Source organism: Formica exsecta, unplaced genomic scaffold (assembly GCF_003651465.1).
Source record: "Formica exsecta isolate Colony F162 unplaced genomic scaffold, ASM365146v1 scaffold254, whole genome shotgun sequence".
Lineage (NCBI taxonomy): Eukaryota > Metazoa > Arthropoda > Insecta > Hymenoptera > Formicidae > Formica > Formica exsecta.
Window position 1 is genome coordinate 95,222 of NW_021849814.1, and position 23,063 is coordinate 118,284.

Sequence of the window (23,063 nt, forward strand, 5' to 3'; positions counted from 1 at the left end):
AAAAACTAGACACATAGGTTTGCGTTGAACTTCGCTTCGCGTGGAAAATGGAAAAATTCAAGGAGCTTCGTTTCCAGAAATGTAAACAAACACTTTTTCCACATCTGATTTACACAAATACAACAAAAACAAACTTTATTTTTTCTTATTTTATAACAGAAAAAGCATTAAAACTGTGAAACTTTAAAATTGCACAATTGAACCAGAAGAGAGCGCCACAAAATTCAAAGTGCTTATTACTTAGGAATGTGCCCTCTATAATATATGTGAAAATGAAAACGATTCGTGAAGTGTAAGTTAATCTGAACATTTACCCTGTATAAATATTATATATTTTTTATGTATAATATATCAATGACTACGTTTACATGTCACCTATAATTTGGTTTAATGACATTCGTAGTTCTGAAACTGGCCAATCACAACTATTCCTCTGAAGAACGGAATGATTGAAATTGATCAGTTTTAGAACTATGGATGTTATTAAACCTGGGAGTCGATTGTGTATTTTTGAAACAAAGTGAAAATTACAAAAATGTTTCGACAAATGAAATCGTAGATACTCTAGTGAATTTACTCACTTTTGTACTCAATTTTCATATCGTTTCAAGATACACAATCAACCCCCTGATTAATGATGACGTGTAAACATAGTCACAAAAATTTATCCTATTGGATTTTACACTATGATATCTTTATTTATAAAGCACAAAGAGCAAAGAGATAAAGATCCTGATATTAAGATTCAAGCTATTAAGGTGCCTTTACATGGCAGCGTCAAGTGTCGATTATTAAGCGTCTGTACATAATATTGTTGCCCAGAATTCTATTTATTTTATTATATAATAGATGTGTGTGTGTGTGTTGTTATTATTAATCAAAAATATATTATAAAACGTTACTACTCTGACAGTGTAAATTAGAATAAAATTAAAATAGAAATGCAGCAAAGAGATTTTGGATGGCTGAAATATTCAAATTCATATTCATTACAAATAAATAAGACATAAAAATGCATTCACAAATGACAAAATGACACAGTTTGAAAAACTATTGTTAATAGTAGGAAATTATTTAAAGAAGCTGTATGTTGTAAACATGCAGAAAAAAAATTATGAAAATCATATCCCTTAATCCTTGATTAGATTCTAATATTCTGCTGGGGGATAGTAATGTTTTATATATATTTTATTTAATAATAATATTTATTGTGTATAATGTAAATAAATATCAATTTTCAGTATTAGTAATGTATATCAGAACATAATCTTTTTTTATCTCGACCGAATCATGTCACTCATCATACTATTAGCCGCAAGAAGCTGGAATCTATCTTGTTTAAAATCCTGCGCAATGGTTTTTGCGCAAGATGCTCGACGCTCGACGTTGCCATTTAAAGGCACTTTTAAGTCTATTAAGAACTCCATTGGTTTAGCCGTTATTGCGTAATGTCAGGTACTCGTAAAACGGTACTAGATACACGATCCATCAATATTATTACGCGTAACAATATTATTTAGCGTGAAATACTACCGTGTTTTTTGATGTAATTAAAAACTATTTTATTATACACTATTATACACTATTATACATTATTATACATTATTATACACTATTATATTTTATTTATTCGTAGGAGGATATAGAAAAGGTCATCGCTGAGATTGAGAAAGAGGAAGGCCGCAGACAACGCGTGAAAGAGATGATAGTAAACCCGCCGTCCAGACGAGTTAACTTCACTTTGACGGCGCATCCCTTTAAGAACGAACTTATTATGCTTGGCGGCGAATTTTATGATGGTCGGCAGGTAAATATAATATTTAAAAAAAAGTGATAAAACTGAATATTAGCAGCAATCTTAAAGTTCTTATACACAAAATGCGTCAACACTTTACGTGCGGCAAGAAATGATGTGGTGGCCAATCGATTTATAGCTTATCCGTAAGAGCGAAAGATTGATTGGCTAGCGTATACATTTTTATCATGCGTACTATATTAACGAGTTCGATGTGTAAGAGCCTTGAATCGGAAATTTTTGTAAGTCCGATTAGCGGACAGTACCTCTGGACGACGCATGATTGAAAATTTTGTAAGTCTGAGAGAAAGGGGGGAGGTTGAGAGTGGGAGAGAGATAGGGGGGCGAGAGACAGGAAGAGGAAGTAAAGGGGAGAAAGGGGGAGGAGGGAGAGGGAAAAGGTGGAATGAGAGGGAGAGGAGAGAGGGAGAAGGAAAGGAAGAGAGGAGGAACGAGAGGGAGAGGTAGGGAGAGAGAGATTGATCGAATTTTATTAGCTTTCTCAGCTAATTATAATAGAAGTCTAAATTATATTAGCTAAAATATACTCTTTTAATATTTGCTTAAGTGGCTTAATTCTTTCATAACTGGTACATAATCAGTATTGTTTCCAGAGACGCTTTTTCTCGCATACGCATTGAACGTAGTTTTCATTGAAGTACCAAATTTGTAAGAAAGAAGGTGCTCTTGAATTCTCTATCCCTTGAAACAATTGAAAATGCTGTAAAAGTCAGAAAAACAATATATTAGAAATTGAATATACAGGGTGGTCCTCGTAACGGTCGCCACGATTTTTAAGGCACTTACAATAATCTGACATAAAAAAGTCATAAACAGACAATGTATTTTTTCAAACAATTATTTGTATTTTTCTTTACACTAATTTATTTGTTTCATTATTCTGTACATGAAAGTATTACGGTAAGATTATCGAAAACTAAATATTTTACGAGATGTTTTATTTTTTATATCTAAATATGTGTGTCAGATTAAAATATAAAATAACTCAAAAAGTACTTAATGAAAAAATACTTTATTATAGTGTTTTGAAAAGCTCTCGAAATAAGTTAAAAGAATATGTAATAAAAAATGGGGAGTTCCATTTAAGAAAACATCGACCATATTGACCTCACCTTGAAAAGATCACTGAAGGTCAAATACTTATTTTTATCATGTGGCCCCCTCGAAACCATGAAACTTTTGTCTGAAACATTTTTTGATATCTCACTCCGTTTCCGAAAAATTTGCCCGCGTCACTATAAATGTATCATGTGGCCTCGAAACCATGCAACTTTTGTTTGAAACATTTTTATCTATCGGGCTCAGTTTTCGAAACAATCGCGTGGATTGATTAAAATGGTCCACTTTGTAGATCCACTTCTAATGACCTTCTAATAACCTTGACAAATATTATCAAGGTTATGTTCTTGAGTAACATCCAAAAAGTTTTAGCCGTCGCTCGTTGTTTATTAAGCAGTTACTAAAGTTACTATTAAAGGGTAAATATGCATAAAAGGTCACACCTCACCGATTTAGTCGCCACTTAGATATGTTATAGGGGGGAGTGTTCTGAGTAATTCTCTGCAAGAATCAAGTAGAAGATGGCATTGGTGTAGGAGATATAACAAATTGAAGTTTGACAATAAAGTTTATGTATGCTGTAATAATCTATTATTTTTTGATTGGAAAAGATTGTTTACATCATTTACGTATGAGCGGGGGAGAGGCTCTATCCTTCCTCCCTCATCCCGAAAAAATTCTAACCTAACCCAAACCTATTTTGAAATTTAAAAGTAAAGTTGGGTTGGGTTAGGTTAGAATTTTTTGAGGGAGAGGCGGAGCCCCTCTCCCGCACACGCATTCAATAAATAATATTTTTCAAGACAAGACTCAGAAATTCATGTAACTTTTACATGACTTTGCATGTTGAAAGCTGTTAAGCTAACGAACTGCGAGAAATATACAGGGTGGTCCATCTTAAAAGAGCCAGTCAAATATCTCGAAAAATATGGAAGATACGGAAAAACGTTTCAGACAAAAGTTGTTTGGTTCGCCGAACCAAACAACTTTTGTCTGAAACATTTTTCTGTATCTTCCATATTTTTCGAGATATTTGACTGGCTCTTTTAAAATGGACCACCCTGTATAAAACCGATTATTGACAAAATATGTATGACCATGTACCTATTCCGTAAATGTAAACAAACTCTTTCCATATCTATTTTACAACAAATACAATGTATACAAACTTCACTTTTCTTAATATTACTTTATAATACCTGAGAAAAAGCATTGCTAAACTGTGAAACTTAAATTTCTTATATCTTCTAAATCAATGCCGTCCGCCACTTAATTCTATTCAGAACACTCCTCCCTACAATATATCTAACAATAAGTGGCGATTAAATCGGTGAGATGTGATTTTTTATGCATATTTACTGTATATTTTAATATTTAAATTAATGCATAGGCGGAGGAAGGGCTTTGCCCTTCTTTCTGTACCTCATTCCGAGAAATTTTAACATATCCCAAACTTATTTTTAATTAAAGTAAATGTACGAATCCTTTCCCAATTACCTTAACCTTCACATATGTTATTATGACTATAGTCCGACCGAACCTTCGGCTTTGACTTCGGCTTCGGTCATCTTCGGCCAAAAATTACACCTTCGGCAAAATAATTGGCTTCGGCCAAAATCAATCGGAAGGTTTTGTTGAAGCCGAAAGTTGAAACTACATAGACGTGAGGATGCAGGAAGAGAGCGCGGATGAGTGACAAGTCGCTGCTTATTTGATTTCGTTACCCCGGTATTATTTTAAATCACAACTCCGCAAATATACAGTAAATAAAAACAAACAAAAACACTATGTCAACTTAATAGCAAATGCACACACATTCAGCTAAAAAGAAGTATTTCCCTTACTTCTTTAGTATTATCAGTATTTATCAGGCATTACGCAATTCCTTCGGCTTCCACTTCGATTTCGGCCGAAAGTAACAAAAAAACCGAAGTTCGGCTTCGACCTTGGCCAAAAAAATTGATCTTCGATCGGACTCTAGTCATGATCTCCTGAGTAATATTCAAAAAATTTTAGCCATCGCTCGTTGTTTATTAAAAAGTTATTAATAATTAAAAATTCATTTACAGGAAATTTATACATATATATTGATAACAAACAATTTAACATTAGACATAGTTTAATGTTTGTTTATAACTTTGTAATAAATAACTAGCGACAGTTGAAGTTTTTGAACATTAATATTGTAAGGATTACGACCTTAATCACATACTTCAGTCATTAAAACGAGAAGTCGTCTTTAATAATGAATTATAATCAAGGTCATGACAACATATATCAAGGTCAATTTTATTAAAAAATTAATAAAATTCTCTGTTTTGCATTCTTTGATGGAGCAGTAAAATTCGGTAATAAGATTAAGAGATTAAGATAAGATTAAGAGATCTAAAAATGAAAAAAATTATCTGTTCTATTTAATAAAACAAAATCCAAAAATAACATGGTTTAATCATATTTATTTTTGTTTTAGACCATTGTATATAGCGATATGTTCTCCTATAATATAAATAAGCGAGAATGGACATTGATAAAAGCGCCTGGAGCACCGCCACCGCGATGCGGTCATCAGACGGTGGCTACGACTGCAAATGGCACTGGTGAATTATGGGTATTCGGCGGTGAATTCACTAGTCCGAGTGAGTCGCAATTCTATCATTACCGTGACTTGTGGGTATTTCGATTCGCCGAAAAAAAATGGGAAAAGATCACGTATGTATAATTTCACGTAACATAATTTTATTCTCAGTAAGGAATTTATATGAAAAAAATATTATTTTTTTGTAATTTAAATATACATTATTATAAATTTATTTACAACAAAATTTTTAATTTTTATTAATAGGTAGATATAAAAAATTAAATTGAAATTTAATAATATTTGAAATTTTTTGTATTGTGAGAAAACGATTTTGATTGATTGACAAGTGTGGCGTTACATTGCAATAGGCTGCGTTCCGTTTTATGCATGATGCGCATGGAAGCATAGAAATTCGTTCCGTTTCTCTTTATGGGCACTCGCTGCATGCATGGTCCAACCTACTGTCAACTGCGTTGGCCCACCACTACCGGTGCATGAGACCGCATGGAGTGCCTCACTTCGGCTGCATTCCGTTTCATGCATGAAACGAAACGCAACCTTCGCGAGCTGAGACAGTTCATGCAGCTTATGCATTTGATAGAAATTAGCGCGAATTTTAATTATTAGATTAAGTTTAGATTTACATTTACATAGATTAAACATCCTCAATGGCGGATAAATTACCGTCCCAACTCTTTTCGGCGAGAAAGAAGAATTATATACAATTATATATAATTATAATTATCAATTTTAAGAAATTAAGGCTCTTGAGTGACATCACAAATTTCAAATAATCGCGGGCTGGTAAGATCCAGAACGCGGATGGTAGTGCGTCGGTTTCATAGAAAAACAAGTTTTCTATGAAACTGACGCACTACCATCCGCGTTCTGGCTCTTACTAGCCCGCGATTATTTGAGATTATAATTATAATATATATTATATTGACTATATATACATATACAGGATGTTTCATTTTAATCGCCCCAGGTAAATATCTCGAAAAATATGAAAGATATGGAAAAACGTTTCAGACAAAAGATTCATGGCTTCGAGGGGGCCACATGATAAAAATATGGACTTGACCTTGAGTGACCTTTATAAGGTGAGGAAAATGTGGTCGATGTTTTCTTAAAAGGAATCCCCCATTTTTTATTGCATATTCTTGTAGCTTATTTCGAGAGCTTTTCAAAACAGTAGAATAAAGTATTTTTCATTAAGTACTTTTTGAATTATTTTATATCTTAATCTGACACATATTTTGATATAAAAAATAAAATATTTAGTTTTCGATAATCTTACCGTAATACTTTTACACAATAATGAGACAAATCAATCAGTATAAAAAAAAGAATTGTTTTTAAGAAAAAGTATGTAATTATTTACAATGTATATTCATAAGAGCTTTTATTCGTTAATTTGATATATTATTATATATAATTATAATTATAATTATAATTATTATATTATATTATATATTATTATATTATATTATATATTATATCTGCTGCTGCTTGAAAAACATGAGTCTTCTTCTTTGATCATAAAAGCAGATGAAACAGCAATTATAGAAATTAATTGTGATTTAGTTAACCTTAAACTGTCATCCATGTTTATTATTTGCTGCGTGGAATTTGTTTCGTTACTAGAGGCGCATGATGAAGTGCGATGCAAAAAGGGAACGATCCGGTCCCTGCATTTCATGCCCTGTGTCAGTATCTATGCGCTCTATGCATAAAATGGAACGCAACCATAGTTTCAATTGTCTGCTGATTGTTAGTGTTTTATCATTGCGATACTACGGCCGTTGTTGAACTGTTAATATCTGTGTATCTTAAAATAAAATGCCAAATCAATTGGATCCTGGATTCGTTAAAGCTGATTCAACGAATTTGCCAAAAATAAATATATTTATGGTTTGGGAGTACATTTTGTAACTGATGAGCGATGCTTTAGAAGTTCGAGAAATAAAAGCAGCTTTGTAAGAACAAATATATATTCCCAGATAGCCAAGTCTGTTCGAACAGATTTTGCCAAACGTCTGCTACAAAATTATTATTATAGTAGTAATTCTTTTCAATTATTTCAATTACGTATGAATTATTATAATTAATATGTCTATTATAGATCTTCGAGAGAAAATTACGGAGTATCCACTATAGGTTATGTCAGATATTTTTACAAGACATATATATGTTGTTTGACATTTTTATAAATGTTATAATTAAAGCATAAAAAAAACATGTTTTCTTAATACTTATGTATATCGAAATGATCTTGACAACAAAAATAACTCCATTTTCCTAGTTCATCAGCATGGTGTGCACTTCTAAACCATTTTCTTCTCACGTTTTTATTTTGAGGTACATAAAAAAACTGTTTATCTGGTGTTTTAATTGTAGTATTTTACACAAAGGTACGAATCACATCTTATATGTATTTCCTTTGCTCATTTTCCAAAATAAATGAATTGTTGCAATTGATAAAAGTAGTTTCTTTGGCTGCGGTCCGAAATACGTTCGCAGCGCTATTAGCGCGCTGCCAGCTATAGTGCACGTGACGTAAACTATAGATTTTCAGTACTGTGAGCGCTGTGAGTGCATTTCGGACCGCAGCCTTTATTGCAATGTGACGTCACACAGCGTTTGGGAAGACTCGGTCGTTTCCGGACCGTATTCGACAATTTTAAATAATGCAATGTTTTATTATTTATTTTCTCGCTTAATTTGCGTTAAAAAATTACGAAAAAAAATTACAATTAGAAATATGTACAAATTATTAAATGCAATATTTTTTAAATCATGCAGATTCCCTATTGTGAAAAGTTATTTAAGTTTCTTAAAAATTTTAAATTATGAATATTTTTTATAAATATAAAATATTTAAAAAAAATTCAAAAATATAATATTTTTAACTGCATGCATTTATTATAAAATACACTATTAAAAAAATAGGGAACATTTTTCATACACTAAAAATTAGGCAATTTTCAAATCGCTGAAACTCGACAAAAAATTATCGTAGACAAAAAATTAAGAAAGCATTTTGAAGCTCGAAGTTTTAACTTCAATGTGCTATTGGTAGTTTAAAAAAATTTTTTTATCTTATTCTCTGCTTTAAAAAAGTGTTGGGCATGTCGTCTCTCCGTGGCGGTCGACACTACATCCATTGAGCGAGATTCCAACATCGCTCTGGAGTCGTATAAAAACTGTGTTAAAGTGGCATAAAGTGTGAGGTCTAAATAGGTCAGTGGTAAGAGCAGTTGCCCGGAAAGCGAAAGGGTTCGATTCCCGATTCAGCCACTCGTACCTCGCATATTTTTTTAGATCCGCGAATATTGTTTTCTAACAATTATTTGTCGGGCTGGAAGAGTGTGTAAATGCCCTACACAGATACGACAGTGCTGCTGCCACGGAAGAGATGGATGCTTGGTGCCTCCTGCTGCCTTAAATCCCCCCCTCACTTCAGTTACATTGTTTTATTTCTTAAAATTACGTATCTTTGACACTCTGCAGATCGATAAAAAAATTTCTGTTGAGAAATTTAAGTTAAGTTTTATAAACTACAACATTTTGGCTACAAAACTTTTTTTACAACGCTTCTTTTAAAATTTTCCTACACTTATCAGCTACTTGTATCTCGCATATTTTTTTAGTTCACAAATATTGTTTTCTAGCAATCATTTGTTGAGCAGTGCCTCTGCCGCAGATAGATGATTGCTACAAGTGTGTCTGGGCTTGTGCTACCCTTTACTACATACATCTCTGTTTATTACTTGAATAAATACTCGAATTTTGGCCGAGTTACGATTTTGAAACTAAATTTATATTTTTTTAAAAATGATGTTTATACTCAGCGAACAATAATCGCAGACAAAAATTAAAGAAGCATTTTGAAGCTTGATAAGTTTCAATTTTAACGTGCTATTGATATAGTTCAAAAAATTTTTTTTATTTTCTCAGTTCTGTGTCTTAAAAAAAGATATCTAAAAATACAGGTTTAGTTTTAAAATTGTGTAAAAAGAATGGCCAAAAAAGTTATAGGAAAATTTAAAAAAAGCGTTTTGTAAGTAAAATATAGTTTTTGGAACTTGATTTAAATTTTTTGAGAGAAATTTTTTTATCGAAATTTTTTGCAGTGTTAAAAGTAAGTAATTTTATTGATTAAACTCATTAAAAATTTAATTGATTTAATCACACATGACTGAGATAATCTTTCAATTAAGCGAGTCGCATATAGATACACGGTCCGCCCCGCTGTTTACTGCGCGTGACTTGGCACTAGATATTATTGTATCTTTGAATATCATACTTTTATGTTCTTCTTGAAACAAAATAACTTTTGTGTAAAATATTTTTAATACAAATGCTTTATTTTTGAATTATTACACTATATTGATTAAAATAGATCATCTATATATGTATATTGATGATTATAGAGCTGCAAACTGTCCGTCAGCTAGAAGTGGACATAGGATGCTACACATAAAGAAGCAGCTGATAGTGTTCGGCGGATTCTACGATAATCTGCGGCATGATTATAAATATTTCAATGATGTACACATTTTCGATCTGGAGACTTACATGTGGCGGAAAATCGAGCCTACTGGTAAGCTAACAAACAGCAAATAATCTATTGAATATGTTCTTTATGAAAATATGTTTATTCAAATTGAATTAAATCATATTTAAAGAAATAGTTTTATGTAACAATAATTTTTAGATAACAAAATGCTGAATGAATCACCTAACTTGACCACTTTAAATCACTCGTAAACTTTTGTTTTATGAAAAAATGTATCAAACAAAAATCGCATAGTATCAAAATGGACATTAGAGTACAGTAATCAATTTTTTGCTATCTTGTTTTTTTTATGGAATACCCAATATTTTATTCCGAAATTTGAAAGAATATCGAACGTTCAATGAAAAATATTCAAGTATATACGATTATATAAAGTTGAAAAAGTCAATAATTATTCGAACATTCTTAAAATAATTTTATGTGTGTGAAGCTAGCATATCATTTCGTGGAAGATCATAAATAATTAAAAGTTCTGGCTTTATTTTCAATAGTTCTAGAGTTCTTGATAGTTTAAACAAATAGTTCTGGCGATTAAACCAAAGAAAATGCCTCAGGACAAACTGATATGCCAACTTCACGCAGCATATCACTTTGTCCTACGACATTTTCCTTATCAATAATTGTTTAAATTTAAAAGATTTATAGTTCTACATGAGTTCCAAGAAGAGTTCTGCCTTTTAAAAGTAAAAAAATATTCATTAAAATGAAATAAAACAATTTTTTACCTGAAAACTCGTATTTTCGAGACTAGAGGTGATATGCTGGCCGTATTTCGAGAGTTCTGCTTATTATGAAATAGTTCTCGTGTAGTTTTGGGCATGTACATTGCTTTCCCAAAGAGTTCTGATGAAGGAAATAATTAAAAAATTTTTTAAACAATTATTTTACCCGAAAACTTGTATTTTTGAGTATAGAGGTGATATGCTGGCCGTATTTCGAGAGTTCTGCTTATTATGAAATAGTTCTCGTGTAGTTTTGGGCATGTACATTGTATTATTTCCTTCATCAGAACTCTTTGGAAAAGCAATGTACATGGCCAGAACTACACGAGAACTATTTCATAATAAGCAGAACTCTCGAAATACGGCCAGCATATCACCTCTAGTCTCGAAAATACGAGTTTTCGGGTAAAAAATTGTTTTATTTTATTTTAATGAATATTTTTTACTTTTAGAAGGCAGAACTCTTCTTAGAACTCATGTAGAACTATAAATCTTTTAAATTTGGACAATTATTGATAAGAAAAATGTAGGACAAAGTGATATGCTGCGTGAAGTTGGCATATCAGTTTGTCCTGAGGAATTTTCTTTGGTTTAATCGCCAGAACTATTTGTTTAAACTATCAAGAACTTTAGAACTATTGAAGATAAAGCCAGAACTCTTAATTATTTATGATCTTCCACGAAATGATATGCTAGCTTCACACACACAATAATTTTTAATATAAATATTGATTGATATGTTGTGTGTTCATTATTTACAATCAATGCAAATGCGAAATTGATTAATAATTGAAAGTAATACACATTGAAATGTTTCTGCAATTATAGTATCACTTTTTAGAAAAAATAAAAAGGGCTCCAATTTTACGCATCTATTTAAAAAATGTATTAAAAAGTATTGCTTTAATGTATATTTTACTTATACTAATTACTAATTGTTAAACTACATGGTAAAATATTTTATTAAATATTTTACTAAATCATTCAACAATTATTAAGCAAATAATTGATTGTTGTCGACTATTATATATAATGTCAGTTGAAATTTTTTTTTAAGGTATTGCACCTGCTCCTCGGTCCGGCTGTATATTTTTGCCGACTGTCGACAATAAGCTTGTCGTATACGGAGGCTATAGCAAGGAAAAAATAAAAAAAGAGATGGATCGGGGTTGCATTCACGCCGATATGTTTCTTCTATCGCAAACGGACAGAAACGACTTAACTAAGTACAAGTGGATTTGCATAAAACAAACTGGGATTCGAGTGACTCCAAGATGTGGCGCTTCTGCTACATTAATCCAACACGCGAATCAGGCCTTCGTGTTTGGCGGTGTTTATGACAATGACGATGATGACGATGATGATGATGATGATGATGAAAATCTATGTGAAACATTTTACAACGATCTACTTGCATTGGATCTGGAAACATTACACTGGCGCGCCGTAACATTAACTGAGAAAAAAGCAACAACTCTCACTGACGACACCAAAGGACGACGAAGGAAAAAAAAAGAGGAAGAAGTAGATGAAGAATCAGAACAGAGTAATGATTTTGAGCAAGAAGTACCAAAAGAATCTCCAAATTCTATACAACCTACAGTTACTGTGGACAACGACGGAATATTTACGGTATGCTTTTTTTCCTTTTTTTATACATATACATAAAATACACATGAATATATTAAACGTCCCAGTCAGCCACATCAGTTCTAACAGATATTGCCAAGTGCTTGCTACAAATTATTGTCAGCAAAAAGGCTACAAATTTGGTACAAAAGTTGTTATTACCGATTAAGCTGGCAGATTGCCGGCAAGAACCAAGCAAAGTTTGCTAACATAACTAGACAGCAAATTGGCGGCAAAAACCGAGCAAACCTTGCTGACATGACTGACATCAGATTGTCGGCAAAAACTGAGCAAGATCTGGAGTGCGCAATCTGATGGCAAATTGGCAGCAAAAACCGAACAGAATCTGCAGCTTATCACAAAGTATTATAAAATAGTTCAGTCGCTTATCGCTATGCTGCGCGTTATTCATTATCTATACCCGTATTCAAATTCTTGTCATGAGTGTATAAAGCCTGCAAAATGCTAATAATATTATGATATATATATTTCCATCAGGTCAATTTTTGATACAATTCTTATACAGGAAATTCAGATATTGAACTGATTTTTGGCAAATCGGACAAATAATTGTTCGATTTTCACTTATTCGAACAATTTCTGTCCAAAAAGATCTTTAATTTTATAAATTAAATTATTTAAATTTATCTATATGTTTTAACACATTAATATATGATTTTATATAATGTCTGATTATCTAATGATTATTTTATGACCAAAACTTATCATCATTTTGTTACTTAGGGTTGAGACTTTAAATCCATTTAAATATACTATTTTATATGAATGGCCAAAAGCTGCAGAATTTGTTCGGTTTTTGCTGACAATCTGATGTCAGATTGTCTTGCGCAAATATTGCTCGATTTTTGCCACCAATTTGACGTCAAATCATGTCAAGCTTTGCTCGGTTTTTGCCGTCAATTTGATGTCAGGTTATGTCAGCAAGCTTTGTCACCAAAACACAAGCTTAATGCGGACAAAGATGGCACTGGATTTGTTACCAAGTGTTGAGCGAATTTGATGCCAATTTGGCAACAATTTGTTATCAAATTGCTTACTGGGGTTATATGTTACATTTTATTGGGACATAACCATTTCTGTTCGTATTTGTAAACAATTAATGACAATCAATACAATTTATAACAAACATAACAATTAATAACAAACAATTATAAACAATCAATTCACGCTTTTTCAATTGGCTTTTAATACTTCATATGCGACAGGAAGAATGGCATTTTCAACCATTTGTAATGATTTTTAATGAAATAATGCATTACTGAAACTTGTTGCACTTTGATCTATATCAAGTCATGATGCGTTTATAAATACGAACACAAATAGTTGTGCCTAGCAAAATTCCAATTTTTAAATCAAGTATAGTTTTAAGTCAGATAGCAAAATGCTAGCAGTATGCCAATAGTGTGCTAGCAAATTCAATCATGATTTTGTAACAGATTCTAATGTGTTGCGTTCTCATTAAGCTTAATTTCTGGTAGCTTGCTGATATAGTATGATAGTGAAATTGCAGCAAAAATCGAGCATTGTTTGCTATTATGTCGTGATAGCAGATACATAGCAAATATCTAGCAAAGTCTACTATATCAAACACTGGCGGCAAAAATGTAGCAGAAACCATGGTGATTTCCATGATATTTAATTCAAAATCAAGTGTATTAAAGTAGCTTTGAAAGAGATAATTTCAACTTGTAAACATACGAAAACGCACATATAAAAAAATAAAAAATAAAAAATTTTTTATTTTTAATTTTGCTCTATAATCTATCCAAAGTCCATCAAAATTAGTGAGAATAAAACAGTGATTAATAGAGGATATAATATTAATCTCTTTCTTACAAGCAAGAATTGATTCTAAATTATATAGTTCAAGAAATCTGTCATTAAAAAGAAATTTAGTGGGTTTTTTGATACATAGATGGTAATAGGCTCAACGGCACCAACTTCTTCGTCATTTCTCCATCAATCTTCTTCGGCAGTAGCAAATGACAGAAGGGAAAAATGTTTTCCATCTCCGCGGATGAATGCCGGAATGGTGATGAAACACAACGTTTTGTATTTATATGGTGGCTTGGTGGAAGAAGATGATCGACAATACACTCTTTGCGATTTCTACAGTCTGGGTATGTTATTAATGATATGTATTATATATGTGTGCGTGTGCGTGTGCGTGCGTGCGTGCGTGCGTGTGCGTGTGCGTGTGTGTGTGTGTGTGTGTGTGTGTGTGTGTGTGTGTGTGTGCGTGGAAAAGTTAGAAAGTATCATATTTTAATTTTCTAATACTAGTAATATATATATTTTTATACATATTTTTTAATAGCCATTATCGAAATAAATTTGATAATGTATAAATATGTAGAAGATACATGGTATAAGAGATTATTTTCAGAGATCATTTAAATTTAAAGGAGCAAATATGTTATTAAATTTTCAATTTTCAATTTTCTCGGAAATAAAGCCTTTTAAAAAATTTTATTCTGTATTTTTGACATTTTTGCCTGAGAAAATATTTTGGTTATGCTACATTTCTTGATCTATTCTGTATTTTCTTATAAATTTTACAAAGCTTGCCAGCTATGATGTTTAGGAAGTTAAAATTTGCTCTTAAAATTGCTCGGTCACAACCAACAACTAACAACTTTAAAATTTTAGAAATGCCAATTTCTAAAAAAAAGAATAAGATATATCATATCTATAATGATATTCTAGAATTTTATATACATATTCGACTGAAAATCAAATTTTGTAGAATTTGATTTTTGTCAAAAATTTAAAGTAAATTTATTAATATTTGTACATAACTTTGTTAAATGAGGTGCATAGTTTTGTTTCACTACTTTGCTCCATCTTTCTAGAAGTTTCGTGATTTCTTCTTCCCAGAACTTCTCATTTTTTTCAGCAGAAATGCAGCACATGTTTATGCATCAATATATGCTACAAAAATGCTGCAAAAATTAAAAGCAGAACTTCTTAATAAAAACAGTAGAATTTGAGTATTGAATGTTGGCACAATATGTCAACAAAAACTAGTTATAATTCTTTTGTTTACTATTATACAACGTATCTATTTTGTATTTAAGTTTTTGTTACGGGCAAATATGAAGATTGCAAAGCGTGGTTAATGAAATTAAAAATGTATAGTGTTTAACAAACGAGATCACAATATGGCTTTAAATATTACAATATAAATGACATCAAAAACGATCTAATAAAAATTCGAGGCAAATAGCGCAAAAAATAAAAATAAAATTTCCTAATAATTATTAGGTGAATTTATTAATTAGACATTTCGGTCTCATTTCGGACCATATTCAGTAATTATATAGACAAATATATAGACAAAAAACATACAATAACAAAGTTGATATATATACATGGAAAACCGAAAAAGAATACATACTTGATATAAATTAAAAAGACAAAGGCATATATTATGCGATCGAAACAATAATAGGGTATTTTAGAACTCACAACGAACTTTCCATACGAGATCCATCGGTTCTTGCCTTTAGGAGAAGCGATGTAATAAGCAATATGTGCTGTATTACATCCACATATTAATTAGTTGCGAACCAATGCATCGGTTGCTAATTGGAACAATATAACTTATTATTAGTAAAAACAAAAGCCACTCACCGAGAGATTGCAAAGCGCATAGGACACGTAAAAAAATAAAATATCTCGTAAAATATTTAGTTTTCGATAATCTTACCGTAATTTGAAAAGGTCACTCAAGGTCAAGCCCATATTTTTATTATGTGGCCCTTCGAAATCATGCAACTTTTGTCTGAAATATTTTTTCCAATCTCTTTTACTTTAAGAGATATTTAGCTGCATCACTTAAAATGATACACTCTGTATATTATATAAAAAATGTGACAGTAATAATACACAGAACAAGAGTAAGTCACCCATGTTGTCAGATGGTAAATGTTATATAACGTAATTTCGAGACAGAAAGAGACTGTCCAATAAAATATACTACATTAAAAAATAACTGGCAATATAATTATACCGAACTTGAGTGAGTCACTCATGTTATACAGAAGGCAAATGTTACACACGGATGTTCGAGACAGTGATGCCAGAAACTGACCCCGGTAGCATGCGGCAGCATGTGGAGGGGATAACACAACAATAGAAAACAACATTCATGTGAGACATGTACGTGGTTTTCGATTGTATGTGTATCTCTTCCACATGCTACCTCATGCTACCGGAGTCAGTTTCTGGCATCACTGGTTCGAGACAGAATGTCAAGTCTCTTTATATCGCACGATACATAAAATATATATGAATACAGAGGAATGTTTACAAATAAGACATGACTTTCAAAGTTTTGGTAACTTATCGATCACATCTGTATAAGCATAATATAAACACTCCGTGTCCGTCTGTAAATTAAGGCTATTTTCTTGCCTTTTAATGTATACCATTTCAGAAATTAAGCGCTTTTTAAACAAAGGTTTACTATCCAGAATTTCGACTCCATCCCAATCAAAATCGTGATTAAATTCTAATCTATGATCGGTTAAAACGGAATGATTCGTCGTATTCCGTCTAATATGACTGCGATGTTCGGATATCCTTGTACGTAAATGTCTGCCCGTTTGACCGACGTGAGACGTTACAATTACTGCAATTGATTTTATAAACGACATTGCTGTGCAAAGCTTTAGGAAGAGTGTCTTTGTGAACTCTAATGTAACTATGTAATTTATTGAGACTAAAGTAGGACAATCTGAGATTAAGATTCCTCGTTTTAACCGATCACAGATTAGAATTTTCATCACGATTTTGGTTGGGATGGAGTCGAAATTATGGATAGTGAACCTTTGTTTAAAAAACGCTTAATTTCTGAAATGGTATACATTAAAAAGCAAGAAAATAGCCTTAATCTACAGGCGGACACGGAGTGTTTATATTATGCTTATACGGATGTGATCGATAAGTTACCAAAACTTTGAAAGTCATGCCGTCTTATTTGTAAACACTTCTCTGTATTCATATTTACTTTATGTATCGTGTGATATAAATAGACTTGACATTCTGTCTCGAACATCCGTGTGTAACATTTGCCTTCTGTACAACATAGGTGACTCACTCAAGTTCGGTATAATTATATTGCCGTTATTTTTTAATGTAGTATATTTTATTGGACAGTCTCTTTCTGTCTCGAAATTACGTTATATAACATTTACCATCTGACAACATGGGTGACTTACTCTTGTTCTGTGTATTATTACTGTCACATTTTTTATATAATATACAGAGTGTATCATTTTAAGTGATGCAGCTAAATATCTCTTAAAGTAAAAGAGATTGGAAAAAATATTTCAGACAAAAGTTGCATGATTTCGAAGGGCCACATAATAAAAATATGGGCTTGACCTTGAGTGACCTTTTCAAAGTGAAGTCAATGTGATCGATGTTTTCTTAAATGGAACCCCCCATTTTTTATTGCATATTCTTGTAGCTTATCTCGAGAACTTTCCAAAACATTATAATAAAGTATTTTTTCATTAAGTACTTTTTGAGTTATTTTATATTTTAATCTGACACAGAATGTCAAGTCTATTTATATCACACGATACATAAAGTAAATATGAATACAGAGAAGTGTTTACAAATAAGACGGCATGACTTTCAAAGTTTTGGTAACTTATCGATCACATCCGTATAAGCATAATATAAACACTCCGTGTCCGCCTGTAGATTAAGGCTATTTTCTTGCTTTTTAATGTATACCATTTCAGAAATTAAGCGCTTTTTAAACAAAGGTTTACTATCCAGAATTTCGACTCCATCCCAATCAAAATCGTGATTAAATTCTAATCTATGATTGGTTAAAACGGAATGATTCGTCGTATTCCATCTAATATGACTGCGATGTTCGGATATCCTTGTACGTAATTGTCTGCCCGTTTGACCGACGTGAGACGTTACAATTACTACAATTGATTTTATAAACGACATTGCTGTGCAAAGCTTTAGGAAGAGTGTCTTTGTGAACTCTAATGTAACTATGTAATTTATTGAGACTAAAGTAGGACAATCTGAGATTAAGATTCCTCGTTTTAACCGATCACAGATTAGAATTTTCATCACGATTTTGGTTGGGATGGAGTCGAAATTATGGATAGTGAACCTTTGTTTAAAAAACGCTTAATTTCTGAAATGGTATACATTAAAAAGCAAGAAAATAGCCTTAATCTACAGGCGGACACGGAGTGTTTATATTATGCTTATACGGATGTGATCGATAAGTTACCAAAACTTTGAAAGTCATGCCGTCTTATTTGTAAACACTTCTCTGTATTCATATTTACTTTATGTATCGTGTGATATAAATAGACTTGACATTCTGTCTCGAACATCCGTGTGTAACATTTGCCTTCTGTACAACATAGGTGACTCACTCAAGTTCGGTATAATTATATTGCCGTTATTTTTTAATGTAGTATATTTTATCGGAAAGTCTCTTTGTGTCTCGAAATTACATTATATAACATTTACCATCTGACAACATGAATGACTCACTCTTGTTCTGTGTATTAATACTGTTACATTTTTGATATAATATATTCCACATATTTTGTAATTACGCTGAGGATGGTCCAAAAAAAAGGACCGAAACGTACGCTTTTTTGTGATTTTGTCTATCACGTAGTCAAAATATCAATGTAATTTGATTGTAATAAAACATATGCGCACAGATTACCGCGCTGGCTCTTGTGATTGCCTTTTATCTCCGTTGTATGATATTAGGTGTACAACTATGCTTCCGCCGTTTTTTTCCCCGAAATTCGAGGCTTTATTGTAAAAAACTGGTTATACATTTATGATTCAAATAAATAGTGTTTTTTTAATGGTATGATAACTTCATCTCTCACTTCATTCTCAAAACAATAAAGTTTATGTTTAAGTTATTAAGGTATGAAAAAGACTAAATAATCCACATTGGTGGTGATATATGTGAATTTATGTATATAGGGTCGATAGTCCAACAATGAACCATGTAAATTTCAGAGGCTTATATCTCTCTCAGTTATTGAGTTGGAGATCTGTGTTTTTGCATACAGTTTATGAATTTAGTTGGCTACATACTATAGAAGATGACTCATAACAATAATATTTTTTAAGTTTAGTCACAATTTTGATTATTTAAAAAAATGTGAAATGGTTCATTCTGTACAAGAGTGTGTGTACACAATGAATCTAACTATTTTTAACAATGAATCACATGTTTTATACTGTGAATTGTTAGGGTTATTTTAGTTTTGTTATGTTTTACTATGTTTATTTAGGGAAGAGATAATTATAAAACATGATAAGTAAGGTCAGGATAATATGAATTTAAAGCCAACTTAATTATGTTGTTTTTATTATTTGAAGCTTACAATCAGAATTATTATTTTTGATTAGACTTTTTCTCATTTAGATTATTATTTATTGTAGCAACTTAGATTATTATTTATTGTAGCAACTCAATCACAATTTAATCAGACTTATAACACAGATAAGTAGTCAAAAACAATAATATTTCAACATAAATTTTACTTTCTTTGGCTTTATCATATATACAGGGTGTTAGAAAAGTCTGGAAACGGTCAAATATCTCGTAAACAATGCATTTTAGAAAAAAATGTTTCAGACAAAAGTTGTATATATATATATCTATATATATACATATTCGGGTTATAACGTTCTACGACGTCTTCCGATTCCCGCTTGACATTGTTTTCGATCCCTCCACAGGTTCTCTTGTAGATTTCTCTCTCTCATTTCGTTATCAATCCTTTCTCTCCAACTTCTTCTCGACCTCCCCCTCCTTCTCCTTCCTTGAGGTGTCCACGTTAGAATTTGTTTAGGTAGCCTGTCATTCCTCATCCTTTGTACGTGATCGTACCATACCAACTGCTTTGTTTTGATGTCGTCTACTATTGTGTGATTAGCTTCCATTATTTCCCGTATCCTATTGTTTGATACTCTTTCTATTCTAGACTTTCCAGCAGACCTTCTCCAGAAATCCATTTCAGTTTTCAGCAATGTTTTTTCTGTAGTCTTCTTTATCTGCCATACTTCACTACCATAGGTTACTATACTCTTCAGAATAGTGTTATATATATGTTTTTTGTTAGCTTTGGATATGGTTTGATCCCACAATATTCCATTTATCATAGCTATGGTTCTTCGTCCTTGGATGTTCCTCTCCTTGATCGCTTCATCTAGGATCCCATTTTGTGTTATTTTCAGCCCCAAATATTTGTACTCTTCACACTGCTGGATTATTTGCCCATTTTCTAAAACAATGTCTTGTTGCGTACCTCCAATGCACATACATTCTGTTTTTTTACATTAACCTCCAGCCCCCATTTTCCATATTCTTCAATTAGTTTTCGTGTCATATAACTTAAATCGTCATGCTCCTGAGCTAATTCGATCTGGTCGTCTGCAAAGCACATTGTGTAGATGGTATAATCGTTGTTAAATGGAATTCCCATGCCATTACACTTTCTTTTCCATATCTTGAGTGCTTGTTCTAGATAAATTTTGAAAAGTGTAGGTGAGATGCAGCATCCCTGTTTCAGACCCTTTGAGACCGTGAAACCACTAGAAATTCTCTGTCCCACTTTAACCTTAGCAATATTGTTCTTATATAGCCCTTTTGACACTGCTTTTATGAGACCATTCTGGATATTAGTTTGTTCCAAGGCCGCCCAAAGTTTATTAAGCGGAACATTGTCATAGGCTTTCTGCAGATCCATATATAACAGATGGATTTCCTGGTTCACGGCGGTTTTTTTCTCGATGACCTGGGTTACGCAATACAGATGATGCTGTTGAAATAAGAAGTTTTGACTTAATCAATGCGCCCTTTTATAGGAACTAGAGACATCTATGAACGTTCTTATTGGCGGTTTGCCTTACTGTAGTGCTATCACGCGTTCGGTTTTCGCCTTACCTTCTTCTTCCGGTTGATCTCGACTCGTGTACTGTTTAACTTTCTGTGATCTCAAGCGAAATAAATATATCTCGTTTCTGTTCATGCATATATATACAAGTGTGGTAATTGAACCTCAACCCAACAGATGCACGGTAGATCGTCCAGCTCTAAACCCCGCTTGCTCTTCTGCCTCTAAATCTTTATACTCGGCTTCGATTTTATCTTTTAGTATTTTTCCATATATTTTGCTCAATGTATTGGTTACTGATATCCCTCTATAATTTTCGCAATTGTCTTTGCTGCCTTTTTTATGTATGGTTGATATTATAGATATTTTCCATTCATTAGGGGTTTCAGCGCCGTTAAGGCAGTCTTGGAACAACTCCGTCAATTGCGCATAGAGCCCATCAGCACCATATTTAATTAGCTCGGCTGGGATGTCACCTGGACCTGGGGATTTACCATTCTTGAGTAATTTACATATTTTCTTCACTTCGTTTATAGTTATTCTTATAGAGGATGTGATTATATTAACACCTGTAAAATTGCTTTCCTCTTTGAACTCTGCTCTGCTTTCCGTTAAGAGGTTTTTAAATGGCTTTATCAACAGCCTAGAAAATAATTATCAACATAATATCGAATAATAAAAAATTACAGTGTCTCAACTTAAATTCTACTTCTACTTTGGTTTAATCATTACATATGATAACTATCAGCAAAACAAAAATAAACTCAAAACTATTAATAATTGTCAAAAACAATAAAAAACAAACTTAAATTCTTATGCGAATAATAAAAAAAATTTTAAAAAGGTTTAAGAGTAGGTATGCTCTAAAAATTAATTATATGCACTAAATTAATTAATTGCACTCATATGAAGGGAGAAATGATATGTCATATTTCGGTTTTTGGTTCCATTAACTTGTGTGGATGTGTGGTATGAATTTAATGTCTTCTATTCTTTCAGCTGCTAAATCAGGTTCTAAAGGCATAGAAAAACGCAAGTTTTCTTTGTCTTTTAATCTTAAATAAGAGACAAAATATTCCTCTGAATTAATAACTTCTAATATTTTAACATCATAAATTTCTAGTTTTTTTAGTCTTAAATAATACTAAAACGTAGGCTTCTTCTGATGGCTTTTGTGTTAATTGCCCAAAGTTCTCCGTTATTATTGGTATTTCATTATCGCGATCGTTTATATCCCTAAAAACTTTTTTTTTAAAAAGAGGTAAAAAAGGTGCCACGTACACGCGTCAGTTGTGAAAAATTGTTATATGTATTTATAAAATAGTGTTATTTTAATTTAATCTGCACAAAATAGTATTATTTTAAATTATTGAAAATAAATACTTATAAAAATATTTTAACAAAAAAAGTACAAATATATCCTATAAAAATAATGATATAAAAAATTGCGCCAAATATAAAAAATAAAAAATTATACAAATATTTTAACCGAAAACAGTTGTACAAAATAGCTGTTTTAATTTCTTACAAAATAATAATATTAAAAAGTTGCGCTAACTGAATAAAAATTTATGCTATATATATAAAATTTATTTATTTCCAATATGAAAAGAAAAAATATATCCAAAAATACAAAACACAGAAAACAAAATAAAAAATTGATAGAAAGATTAAAACTTAGAAATTAATATAAAAAATTAAAAATCTATACAAAAATTAAAAATTAATACAAATAAAAAAAATA

At 31.7% G+C, this 23,063-nt stretch overlaps 1 protein-coding gene across 1 annotated transcript in view; it reads left to right on the forward strand.

Annotated features, from left to right (window-relative positions):
* The window catches only part of LOC115236510 (kelch domain-containing protein 4), a 24,854-nt gene extending 2,782 nt beyond the window's left edge, over positions 1-22,072 (forward strand). The window contains exons 2-7 of the mRNA XM_029809022.1: positions 1,637-1,807; positions 5,346-5,584; positions 9,890-10,059; positions 11,815-12,389; positions 14,323-14,527; positions 21,700-22,072. Coding sequence (XP_029664882.1) covers positions 1,637-1,807; positions 5,346-5,584; positions 9,890-10,059; positions 11,815-12,389; positions 14,323-14,527; positions 21,700-21,752 — 1,413 coding nt within the window. The 3' untranslated portion in view covers positions 21,753-22,072. The remainder of the gene's footprint in view (positions 1-1,636; positions 1,808-5,345; positions 5,585-9,889; positions 10,060-11,814; positions 12,390-14,322; positions 14,528-21,699) is intronic.
* Positions 22,073-23,063: the final 991 nt, after the last annotated feature.